We start from the raw sequence: 13,188 nt of genomic DNA on the forward strand, positions 1-13,188 counted from the left end.
CCCTGCCTACTTCCCCCTTGCAATCACAAGTGCGTTCTCTATGTTTGTGAGTCTGTTCTGTTTCGTAGATAAGTTCATTTGTGTTATGTGTCTTTTTTCTACTGTGGTAAAATATACATAACATAGCATTTACCATTTTAACATTTTTAAGTGTACAGTTCAATGGCATTAAGTACATTCACATTGTTGTACAATCATCACCACCATCCACCTCTAGAACTTTTTCATCTTCCCAAATTGAAACTCTGTATCCCTTAAACAATAATTCCTCCTTCCCTTTAGGCCCTGGCAACTGCCATGCTACTTTCTGTTTCTATGCATTTGACTACTTTAGGTATCTCATATTAGTGAAGTCATAAAACACTTGTCCTTTTGTGTCTGGCCTATTTCACTTAGCATAATGTCTTCAAAGTGCAGCTATGTTGTAGCTTGTGTCAGAATTTCCTTTCTTTTTAAGGCTGAATAATAATCTATTGTATGCATATAAGACATTTTATTTATCCATTTATCCATTGATGGACACTTGGGTTGCTTCTTCCTTTTGGCTATTGTAAGTAATTCTTCCATGAACGCGGGTGTGCAAATACCTGTTGGAGTCCTTACTTTCAGTTCTTTTGGGTATAATCCAGAAATGGATCTGAGGCTTTTTTAAGTTTTAAGTATTTTGTGACAATAAGAAAAGAAAAGCAAATTATAAAGTCTAAGCATCCCCCTCTCCCACCCCAGTTTTTAGTGTTTCTCTGGAAACTATTTGGCAGAGATGCCTCTCCTCTGTCCCATAGCACTAAATATGCAATGCTTTCTTGTCATCTATCAGAGGACACTGCAGTAGCTGGGCTACTTTCAGCCTCACTAGGTCTCTGAGCTCCTCCAGGGCTTGTTCCTCTGCATGCTTAGAGCCAGCCTGGTGGTGGCAGGGGCTTGATAGATGAGGGTGAATGACTGAAGGAAAGTTTCTGATTGCTCGTGTGTGTTACAAAAACTTCTCTTGAAATGCAATCAGTTTATTGGTACAACTCAGGACAGCTCCCACTGCCTTTAGTTTGATAACTTTTTTTTTTTGGCCATACCATGTGGCTTGTGGGATCTCAGTTCCCCGACCATGGATTGAACCCTGGCCCCAGCATTGAAATCCTGGAATCCTAACCACTAGGCCACCAGGGAACTCTTAGTTTGATAACTTTTGTTATACGAGGTCTATTCTTCTGTAAGGACGTGTTTGTGTCCTCAGCGGCAGAGAAAGGATTCTGACCACTGGTGGTGGTAGAGCCTGAGTGATTCAGTGGCCAAATTTGACTTTTGAACTTTAAAGGAGCTCCTGATCCTTTAGCAGAAACCCTGAAACTGGGACTTCAGATTCTTCGGATCTGTCTGACAGGGCCTGGTGGAGAACTGAAGATCATCTTGAGAGACAGAACTTAGATTGAATCCATGTGACTTAGTGTGTTTCTATAATGCTATATACCTTAATTTCCTTGTCTATAAAATGAAAATAATACCTACCCATAGGGTTGTTTTATAGATGAAAAGAGAAAATGTATGTAATGAGGTCTGATACTTAGCAGGTGGTGCTCAATAAATGCTGGTTACCATTCTTGAGAAGCAGCAGATAGGAGTAACATTTATATTTAGGGATGGAAAACCTGGCCTTGAACTCTTCTCTAGGCCCAAGTCTGTTGATCTGATCTTGTAGCATATTCCATGTCCATCTGACTACCTAGATAATTTAAAAGTTTTTTTTCAGTAGGGAAGCAAGTGTGTACTTTCATAGTTTTGAGTGTCAAAGTTCCTGACTTTATTGGTTTCAAACTAAAACAACAGGCGTATAATTTAAACCCCAATTGCAAAATGGTATACTTATCGACACTACATTTTAATATAATGCATATATACGTAATTTCCATGTTTTAAAGGAGGTTCAGGATTTACCTGTTTGTCCAGACTTGCTTAATCTGTCCCATTATTCTCTGTAATAGTTTGCAGATGGTGACACCATTCTTCTTAGTGCAAGTGGAATCTTGTTATACTGAAATCAGATTTTGCCAACAATTTTCCTATATGTGAACAGCCAAGAGGCCCAGTTGACCACATCCTCTGTTTATGCTACATTGGAATTTCATGGCAGTAAAACAAAAGGTGTGACTATCCAATGCATTCAGACACGTTCACTTGTGCTTTTCCAGCTTGGCAGAGCACCAGGGTCATCTGTTGCCTTCCTTGACCATTACTGTGAACATTATGGGCGTGAAGTTGTATAAAGGGTGGAAGTAGTAACCTATGTAATCAAGGATATAGAATCAGTCTGATATAATCTCACACTTTGCTTCCCACAGTCATGAATCTTACCTTTCTGGTGTTTGAGCCATAGCCATAGAGGAGGAAAATTGTCTGCTAGTTCTCCAGAAGTTCAAGATCAAAGTGATGTAATATGGAATTCCTTTCAGGATGTGGTGATATGAAGAGCCAGGAATGTAGCACTATCATAGACTAGGAATTTGGAAAAGCGTTCCAGACACACACTATTCTTGAATACAAAGGTTTGAGAGCTGTGGCAAGCTGGTTTTCTTCGTTAATCTGCTCTCTAGTTAGGAAGAAGACTGCTCAAAGTAAGCATTCTTTGTTTTTTTTTTTTTTTTGGTACGCGGCCCCCTCACTGCCGTGGCCCTTCCCGTTGCGGAGCACAGGCTCCAGATGCGCAGGCCCAGCGGCCATGGCTCACGGGCCCAGCCGCTCCGCGGCATGTGGGATCTTCCCGGACCAGGGCACGAACCCGTGTCCCCTGCATCGGCAGGCGGACTCCCAACCACTGCGCCACCAGGGAAGCCCAAAGTAAGCATTCTTAATAGAATAAGATAATTTTAAATCTCATATGGAGTGAAATATATGCAAGAACTGCTCAGAAAAGTTTGAAAAGAAAGATTTATGTGGAAGTGTCTGCTCTGTCGTATACAAAAATACACTATGAAAACACCATAATTAAAACAGTCTGATATTTGCTTAGGAAACAAGGACATTTTGAACACACTTGAACGTATATATAATATATAATGAAGTTGGCACTTCAGTTTAGTGAAAAATTGTTTATTTGGAAAATTTAACACACTTGCCTCTCAATATAGAAGACGATAGATTAGTTTCATACCTTATACAATATAAATTTTAGATAAGTTAAAGATATAAATGTAAAATATAAACCTATGAAAAAGTAAAAAGTGGGGGCAATATTTGAATAACCTCAGGAGAGGGGGAAATCTTTAACAAGGCAAGGAACTTAGAAACCAGGAAAAAAAAGGACAGATGGACAGATTTGACTATCTCACTGTTATTTATTATGGCAAAAGTCATAAGCATAGTAAAAATATAAAATAACCTTGGCAAAAATATTTGTATTACATTTGATTATATGTACCCTAATTTTAAAGTAGCTCCTACAGGTTGAGAAAAGAAAAATCAGACAAGAAAGGCTGTTGAGGGGATATCCAAGAGGTTAATAAACATGAAAGAAAGCACAACCTTGTAGAGAGTCAGGTGTATAACAAAAGAAGAGTGAGATGCAGTTTTCAATGTTCTCATGAGAATTAAAAGTGATTGATTGCCTCCAGTGCAGGCAAGATTGTGAAATGCAACAAGCTCTTTTGAAAATAATCTAGAAGTATCTATTAAAATAAAAAACAGAAACTTTTGACACAGTGATTCCACTTTGGAGAATCTATTTTACAGAAAGAGAAGAATTATTTCAAGTGAAATATATATAAGAATGTTTAATACATTGCTTATAATGAAAGAAAACGCAAACAATTTTTTCAGCATTAATGGAGTGATTGAAGAAATTATGGCATATTTATGTTGTACTCTGCAGTTCTTTTAAAAAAAATGAGTTTGTTATATCTGTTGCCCTGAAACATGCCTATGATATTAAGTGGAGAAGAAAACAAAAGCAACCAAGCTGCAGAGTAAGTTGCTTTAAAAAGAAAACAACAAAGCCTCTGTTCTCTAAACAGCAGCTATGAAACAGGATTGTTTAAATGAAAACAAAGAGGAGAAGGGATGTATACAAATATTTGTGAATTACCTAAGTCTGGTTTTCTGAAAGGGTCACCAGTTAGTTAAATATTTGACAGTGCATCTTTGGGCTGGATTTCCAGATGGGAGATTGTTGGGTCACAGTGTAAACACATGTGTAATTTTGCTAGATATTACCAAACTCCCTCCAGGGGTTGTGCCATTTTGCATTTAAAAAAATAATATATTTATTTATTTTTGGCTGCGTTGGGTCTTCATTGCTGCACACGGTCTTTCTCTAGTTGTGGCAAGTGGGGGCTACTCTTCGTTGCGGTGTGCGAGCTTCTCATTGCGGTGGCTTCTCTTGTTGCGGCACATGGGCTTACTTGCTCCGCAGCATGTGGGATCTTCCCAGACCAGGGCTCGAACCCGTGTCCCCTGCACTGGCAGGCAGATTCTTAACCACTGCACCACCAGGGAAGTCCTCATTTCACCAGCAGTGATTGAGAGTACAGAAGGAGTATTTTTAATATCATTGAAATATAATGGTTGCTGCTTTGCTGGGAATATAAACATTCTTCTGATAGAAAATGTCAAAGTTATCACAGACAGATTATTTTATAGACAGGGTAATTAGATGGAAACATTGGTGATTCATATTATGAGGAAGAATGATGTGTAACTTGCAGGCCTGATCAAGTGCTGGAGGACCCTTGCTATCTCTGCAGCAGACCTTAGTCCTACGAAGGGTCTCCTTCCCCTCCTTGCTGGGCTGGGAGGTAGTGAGCCTCAGTTTCTAGGCCATTTGTACCGTTAACACAGGTTGGGCATATACTATGTGCAAGGTAGTCTGCTGTGAGAATTTAAACTATGAATATTAAAACCTTCCAAGACTCTTGAAGCCTAGTGTTGAAGGGAATAAACACTTGCTTTACCCCTGGGTTGTGTTGTATAATGTTCCATGTGCCTCACCTCATCTGTAGAGCAGCATTAATCGTGTCTATAAACAGTTTGTATGTGCTTAAACAGATTGTGTAATTTTTCCCAGTGATTTAAACGTAAGTATTTTGTTGGCCTGAAGAATATCTCATTTCCATTTACCTTATTTCCCCTAATTTTACTGATTGATTTTGTTGCTGGTTTTCTCACCCAGATAGGGACAAAATCCTATAAAGACAGAAAATAGATTCCTGGTTATCAGGGGCTGGGGGGAGAAGGGAATGGGGAGGGACTGCTAATGGGGTGGAGCTTCTTTTTGGGGTGATGAAAATATTCTGGAAATAGAATAGTACAGTCACATATACTAAAGATACTTTAAAATGAATGCATTTTATGGTCTATGAATTATATATCAATAAAGAACTGTACAAGGAAAAAAATGAATCCTTATAGTGACTAGCAGAATGTTTAGGACGAGTAAATGCTCATAAAATATGAGTTGATAGATGGCAAGAACTGCAGGAAATCTTTTTCTAGACCACAAATACAGTCATCATTTGTTGAATAATAAAACAGGAGACAGGTTCAAGTAACTTACCCTACATAATCTCTAAGAAGTTGTACCCCAGGAGTTGTTTTTGGTAAGGACTAAATTCTTCATTTCAAACTTTCCCTCTTAAGCATCTACTTTAATTTTACTTTCAGCATCAGTATGACAACTTGGTCCACAGTGGTTGCCCTGGGAATGATGCCACTCTGCCTTTATCTCTACACCTCGTCCTGGAATCTTGAGCAGAATCTCACCATTCCATATCAGAACATAGGTCTGTATTGGGCTTGTGACATGAAATAGTAATAGTAATGGTGACGGTAATAATAATAGCTGTTGTTTACTATGTGTCTCCTTTATACAGGGGTTTAAATATGTTATCTAATTTAATTCTCCAAATAACCCTACAGTATAGATTCTATTACCAGTCCCATATCCTGTATTTTCAGAATTAGGGAGGTGAAGTAACTCGACCAAGGTCATGCAGCTGGTAAGTGCAGACTGGAATTCTGACTCGCGAATCTGACTGCAAAGTCCAAGCTCTTAACCCCTACAATGGTTCACTTTTGAAAACAAAGCCAGAAAACTTACTTACTAAAAAAACCAAACAACCCTTATATAATTCACTAGAAAGCAGTTAGACTCATTATGACCCACAGGTGAACTGAATCACAGTGGCTCTAATGAGACCTTAGTTCCCTCAGCCCCACCTTTTATATCACCTGTGGCCTTGACTTCTTTACTGATCAACATAAATGATTCCTATTGAGTATTAAAGCATATCCACATGTCACAACCACACCCATAGCTCTTTCATTATCTCCTTAAACTCTGAGAGCTCTGTGGACTCACTAGGATTGGAAGAAAAACTTGGTGAGATGATATGTCTATTCTGGTTTTATCAGAGTCTTTGGAGAATTGGTAGAAACCATGATTCATAAACTCCAAAGTGTCAATCTGGAGTCTCAAGTAATCACTTGGAGAGCTTACAACCCATGGCCTATAGTTCAGAACCATGAATAGAGCCATGTCCTGAAAACAGGTGAAGCCCACTGAATTTGTAAAATTTGAGTGAAATCTTAATTTAGAAATCATGATTTTATGTGCAACTTTTTCTTATCACTAAATTATTTAATATATTCTGTTTTAATAATATACTCTAAAAGGCACTTGTAAACAATTAAAGCCCCAAATATGAGCAACTCATATGACTTTGGAGCTAGTGTTGCAAGTGAGCAGATTTGGAAAGTAGCACTGGAAAATGTCAGTGTATGGATCCTACTGGCAAGTAGACCTCTGCTCTGTTGAGCCTGTCTTTAGTCACTTGTGTTAATTAAAAGATGTATTTCTCTACCTGCCTTTGGGTTACCTGGCTACACTTGGAAATATAAGAACTTCCTTCGGTTTCTGTAACAAATGCTGTTTTTGTCTTGTAATAGATATTCTTTACCTTGCGAAGCAAATCACCCATTGGCTTCAAATGGAGAAATAATAGCTATAGTTGTAGAGTGGTGACCCCATACACAGCAACCAAAGAATTTTGCAGACATAAAAGGGTCCTCCTGTTTTCTAATCGTTACATTTTCAGTTGTCTCTAAAATTCCATGTGATTGTTGAGGGATTCTGAGAGAAATGAGAGACTGTTTGTGACGGCATTCAGTGGTATCATATACCCTTCAAAGATTGTCTTCTAAACATTAACAAACATTTTTTTGGAAGTGGATGCAGAAATAAAATGCATCTTGAATTAAAGCTTTTATCTAATTGAAATAGACATAAATTGTTGAGAAATGGGTGGTCAGTGTGAGAGCGGATACCATCTGACAGATTTTTCTTCTCTTCAGGAATTACCCTTGTGTGCCTGACCATTCCTGTGGCCTTTGGTGTCTATGTGAATTATAGGTGGCCAAAACAATCCAAAATTATTCTTAAGGTAAGCAACTCCATGGGACAGTTAGCACACTTCAGAATCAGAGACTTCACAAATAGACGTAGGCAATGACCAGAACAAAGGGGCCAGTCAGACACGGCCCCACACCTAGCAATTTTCTTTATGTGTCCTGCATTTTTGGATCCAGCCACCATATTTCCTCCACTCTAAGCCTTGCTTTGTCACTCCCATGGGCCCCTACACTGAGGCTTATGACACCCTGCAAAGCGTGGAACTCGTGCTTTAGTGACAGAAAAGCTTAGGCCTGCGTGTGGCCAGAGAGCACCCATTTGTTCACAAGGCTTCACACAGGTGCTCTCAAGCAAAGGCTCTTCATATCTGCATGAAATGGGCCCATTGTTTATGAGTGTGGCTGGCTTCCTGGAACAGCAGGATGAAGGGCTGTCTTTCAGAAGCATTCCTGGGTGAGCCTCTAAAGATGGAGTTTGTACACACAAACAGGGCTGTTGACCACACGAATAACTGTCAGAATGAAATCATCCAGAATGCACTGAGGAGTCTGGCCCTGGAATGATGGGAGCTGGAACCCTCTACCTCCTCTTGACTTTCCAGGGTTGTCTTTTGTCTGCTGGGGAAACAAGCCAATGTCCTTGTTAAATGGCTTTTAAAATTATGTGGCTTACACAGCACAGGGAGATCAGCTCGGTGCTTTGTGACCACCTAGAGGGGTGGGATAGGGAGGGTGGGAGGGAGATGCAAGAGGGAGGAGATAGGGGGATATATGTATATGTATAGCTGATTCACTTTGTTATACAGCAGCAACTAACACACCATTGTAAAGCAATTATCCTCCAATAAAGATGTTTAAAAAAATAAATAAAAGAGGTTTTTAAAGACGGAAAAAAAAAGTTATGTGGCTTGAGAGGAGGTCTTCTCAACAATGGTGTCCATCTCCTAGGGTGTTGTCCATTTTTCTGATTATGCATTGTTTTAGAAGATATATACTTTTATTATATACTGCTTTCATGAAGATTTAAAAAATGTTTTAGTTATTTTTTGCATTTGTAAAAAAAGACGTTTGGAGCTGATTGGAGGTTTGGCAAATAAGTGTCAGTTCATTTTAGTTTGGGGTTTATGGTTTGGTTCAGTTTAAGCTCTTGATGTTTGGCTCTACCTGACAGAACATGCCACTCCATTTGCCTGCACGAATGGATGCTGCTTCCCCAGTTTGGCACAAGACTGAACAACTCCCTCTAGTCCTCTGATGAGATGGAGAACGAGAAGAGGGGTTGACAAGCAGACAAATTAGCTGGACACAGGGAGCTGGAGGAGGGCTTAGATGCTGTGCGTCCGGATTGCACATGATGACCTTACTGTTATTTCAGTAGGAGAAAATTTCCAGTGTGGCAGCGTGTGGTTATAATTTTGTTTACAAAACAGGAGGAGAGAGTATGATCATGGGAACCTCTTACTTTTCAAGTACTCTATCTTGGAGTACTTTCTTAAAAGGGCATCTAACAAAAAAATAATGATTTTGGTGTTTCCAGATCCTCTACTAGACCATCAGTGTCAGTGGAGAAATCAGATACATTTTCTGTATGTCTGTAAAGAGCAAATTAAAAACCATTTGGCTGGACTTCCCTGGTGGCTCAGTGGTTAAGAATCCTCCTGCCAGTGCAGGGGACACGGGTTCGAGCCATGGTCCGGGAAGATCCCACATGCTGCGGAGCAACTAAGCCCGTGCGCCACAACTACTGAGCCCACATGTGATAACTACTGAAGCCCGTGCACCTAGAGCCCGTGCTCCGTGACAAGAGAAGTCACCGCAATGAGGAGACCGTGCACTGCAACAAAGAGTAGCCCCTGCTCACTGCAACTAGAGAAAAGCCAACTCGCAGCAACAAAGACCCAACACAGCCAAAAATAAATAAATAAATAAATACCCTCCCCCCCCAAAGAACTACCCAGCTGAGCCCAGCCCAAATAAAAAAAACAACAAAAAAAAAACCAACAAAAAAAACCCATTTGGCTATTCCAGAGGTGCTGTGGCAGAAAATATTTAATAATATGGTAGAAAGTTGACCGAGGATTTTTACAATCAGAGGCCTTTGTGTGTTCCAGCATCTTCCCATTAGGCAGAGGCCCAGTCTTTCCCTGTATTTGAGCAGTAAAAATGATCCCAGAACACATCTTTGGTACATTGGGTTGTTTTTATTTTGTTTCGGTTCCCCATGACCGTCTTTCTCCACACCCTGAATCACTTCAAATCAAGGTTGATGCTGAACTGGGCATACAGTTTGCTGTTTACATGATGTGAATGGGAGCTTGCCAAGATCCTGACTTTCCCCCACATATTCTGGGTCTTGCTTCCTCTTTATCTGGTTTAAAACTCTGACCACTGGGAAAAATTTTTGTTGATTTTTTTTTTGTTTCTATTAAACAACAAAAGCAAGAGACAGTATTCATTTGGGAGAAGATAGCAGTATCTTCAATAGTATCTCATTTGACATTAATATTAGCTCAGGTTGTCTAATGAAGAATGGGTAAATTTCATTTGGAGGAGAGAAGAACAGGGAGCAGAGCAGTCAAGAAGTCATTGGTGGTTGAAGGGGTGGTAGGAAGAGAGTGGTGGATGGTCAGGCAGGGCAGATCTCAGGCAAGAGGTTACCAGCGCGGGGCCTGCAAGGTTGTGTATAGAGGTGTTGGATGCTTATTATCAGAATTTTCACTTATTTCACAAATTTGTCCTATCCACGAAAAAGTCCACTACCCAATCCTTCTGGCAGAATCCTCCACTTGAGAGGAAAAGATACTGATCATAAAATAAGAAGACTTAGATTTGTGTTGAGCTTCATCAAATCTAGCTCAGTCAAGTCACTTGACCACTTTGGACCTCAGGTTTCTTCTCTGTAAAATGAGATTGGATTTGGTGGTCTCTAAGTCCTCTCTTTGTTCTAAAACCTTCTAGGTTCCAAGGCTTTTGGAGCAGTGATGGACTTTGCAAAAAGACTGTGATGTTTACCTGTGCCTCTTTTATTGGTTTGCCTTAGGTTGGAGCCATTGTTGGTGGGGTCCTCCTTTTGGCGGTTGCAGTTGCTGGTGTGGTGCTGGCGAAAGGATCTTGGAATTCAGATATCATTCTTCTGACCATCAGCTTCATCTTTCCTTTGATTGGCCATGTCACAGGCTTTCTCCTGGCACTTCTTACCCACCAATCTTGGCAGAGGTACAGTTAAATTATCCATAAACTTTTATAAGGAGGACAAATTAAACACACTGCCATTGACAGGCTTTGCTGCCTGGCTATGTCTGGAAGCACAAAGAGTTTTGACTTACAAGGCGGGTGGTGTTGTCCACTTGGGGAACATTTAGGGTGGTAACTAAGTACTTGGTGAGGCTCTGCCAAGGGTATCTCATTTCCTTCTTACTACAAGTCTGAGGGGCAGATACTCTGGGTGTCTCATTCTACATTCTACAGATGAGCAAACCCTTCAGGGAGCTTAAGTAACCTGACCAAGGTCATAGAGCCAGAATGTGGTGGACTTAAGATTTGGGCCTTAGGTCAGTACAGTCATATCCGCAGGGCATTGGTTCCAGAGCCGCCTGCAGATACCAGAATCCAAGGATGCTCAACTCCCTATTATAAAATGGCATAGTATTTGCATATAACCTACGTACATCCTCCATATACTTTAAATCATCTCTAGATTACTTATAATACCTAATGTAATGCTATATAAATAGTTGCCTGCATGGCAAATTTAAGTTTTGCTTTTTGGAACCTTGTAGAATTTTTCTTTTCCCAAATATTTTTGATCCGAGGTTGGTTGAATCCGTGGATATAGAACCTGCAGATACAGAGGGACGACTGTAATTAGGAACACGGACTGTTGAGGAGTTGAAATATAATTGGATCTGGAGAGAAGGTATTCCTATGGCAAAGTGTAGTCAGCAATCCTGTTTTTTCCACACCTGATGGCTTCAGAAAGATCAGGACTGAGATGCTGCATTTGCCTTGTGAATGGTCCAGGTGTGAGGTTCAGCTGTGTCACTTAATCTTGTCAGGTTATGGACAGGGCTCTGAAAGAAGTGAGGGTGGTCTGGAGAAACTGTAGTGTGCAACAGGGTGACTAGAAATAAAATAAGAGCCACTGAATTTGCCCTGTACTAGTGACGATATTTTCACTCCCATATTCCACACCCTTGTTACCTCCACATCCCAGTCCAGTCTGCAAAGAGAAGCCGGTTTATCAAACGTCTCTTTCCTCTCTTCTGCCATCTGTAAAAGCCTCAAGATGCCCTTTGTATTCAATAAATTGGAGAAGATGAAACTGCCTAACCCAGCCTCCAAGGTCCTGCCTAGGTTTTCCTTCTTCTCCCCCCTGCCTTTTCTTTTTCAAGTGAGGTTTATTTTTCTTTTCTCTTCTGTTCTTTTCTCTTTTTTTGTAATTAGAAAATGAATAAAATATAGAAAAGGAGAAAGTAGAAAAAACTTATTACTAAACCATTTCACCAAAGAAACCGTTTTAGACATTTTGTTTTCATGTAGGGTTTTTATGTTTATTTTCAAGTGTTTATACTGTTTTGTGTCTGACTCAACTTTCCATTCTCATCTCCTTCAATCCTCCACTCCCTGCAGGTTGGCTTAGAGCATAAGCAATGCTTACTGAATAGGCCAAGCTCATAGGTGTCCCCAGAACTTTAATTTCAATCACTTCCCCACATTAAATGCCTCTTTCACTCTTTCCATTCTTTAGTTTCACCCTTCCTCTGTGAAGCCTTCTCTAACCATTTATGACACTTTTCTGAATTTCTACAGCATTTCCCTGACCTTTGATCATACTTTGTCTTGTGCTGTTTCTATGTGTATATCTTGTCTTTTCACCCAGATTCTCAGGGCAGGGTTCATAGGGCCCTATTCAGAGGTGCCTCTCAAGAGGCCACCTACAGAGTAGGCACTCAGCAAATAATTATTGAATGGATAAACATTTTTAGTGGTCTCAGCTCATAGCTTGCACTTATCGCTATACGTAAAATTTAAAAATAGTCCTTATTGCTAGTATGTAAAATTTTTCCATTGGTAGTTGCAGGACGATTTCCTTAGAAACTGGAGCTCAGAATATTCAGATGTGCATCACCATGCTGCACCTATCTTTCACTGCCGAGCAATTAGTCCAGATGCTTAGCTTCCCATTGGCCTATGGACTCTTCCAGCTGTTGGATGGGATTCTCATTGTTGCAGGTAGGTAAAGCCCCCATTGAGTGGACTTGACTGAAAATTGTTCACCCAGCTTACTAAGTCCTTTTTCAATCTGAATATACATGTGCTGCCCTTATGATACATTTTTAGCCTGACATTTCTGGGGAAAATAAAATGTATAAACAAGATCTTTTGCCACAAGTGGAAGTTTCACAGAAAAATATTTTTAAAAACCTGTGAAAGTGAGCTTATAATTATAAACAATCTTCACAAAACAATGCACTATCAGAACGCTCCATGAACAATTATTTATCTCAAAAATGACATTTGTCATGTTTTATTAAGAGCCTTGAAAGTCTTCCAAATGTTATTTCACAGTACTTATGTGACTAAGAATTGTGCTGAATGTCTGTGAAATGTTTTTTAACTATGAAATATAATACATACACATATTTAAAAATATATATGCTTATCTATCCCTACAGCCAAAAACACATCATTTTGCAGGCAGTCATTATGTAGGTTCACAGAAGGTAAATTTAAAATATATAGATTGATAGATATGTACACAAACATACGTATATTTTAATCTTGGCCATTGTAAAT

At 39.7% G+C, this 13,188-nt stretch overlaps 1 protein-coding gene across 7 annotated transcripts in view; it reads left to right on the forward strand.

The window, feature by feature from the left end:
- SLC10A6 (solute carrier family 10 member 6) overlaps positions 1 to 13,188 on the forward strand; it is a 49,343-nt gene that overhangs the window by 4,863 nt on the left and 31,292 nt on the right. For all 7 annotated transcript variants that reach the window (XR_009540262.1, XR_009540265.1, XR_009540264.1 and 4 more), the window contains exons 2-5: positions 5,647 to 5,765; positions 7,336 to 7,424; positions 10,433 to 10,608; positions 12,467 to 12,624. Coding sequence is in view for 3 of the 7 variants with exons in the window: in XM_060147875.1 (XP_060003858.1) it covers positions 5,647 to 5,765; positions 7,336 to 7,424; positions 10,433 to 10,608; positions 12,467 to 12,624 (542 nt within the window). In the remaining 4 variants the exon portion in view is untranslated. The remainder of the gene's footprint in view (positions 1 to 5,646; positions 5,766 to 7,335; positions 7,425 to 10,432; positions 10,609 to 12,466; positions 12,625 to 13,188) is intronic.

Source organism: Lagenorhynchus albirostris, chromosome 4, assembly GCF_949774975.1.
Source record: "Lagenorhynchus albirostris chromosome 4, mLagAlb1.1, whole genome shotgun sequence".
Taxonomy (NCBI): Eukaryota; Metazoa; Chordata; class Mammalia; order Artiodactyla; family Delphinidae; genus Lagenorhynchus; species Lagenorhynchus albirostris.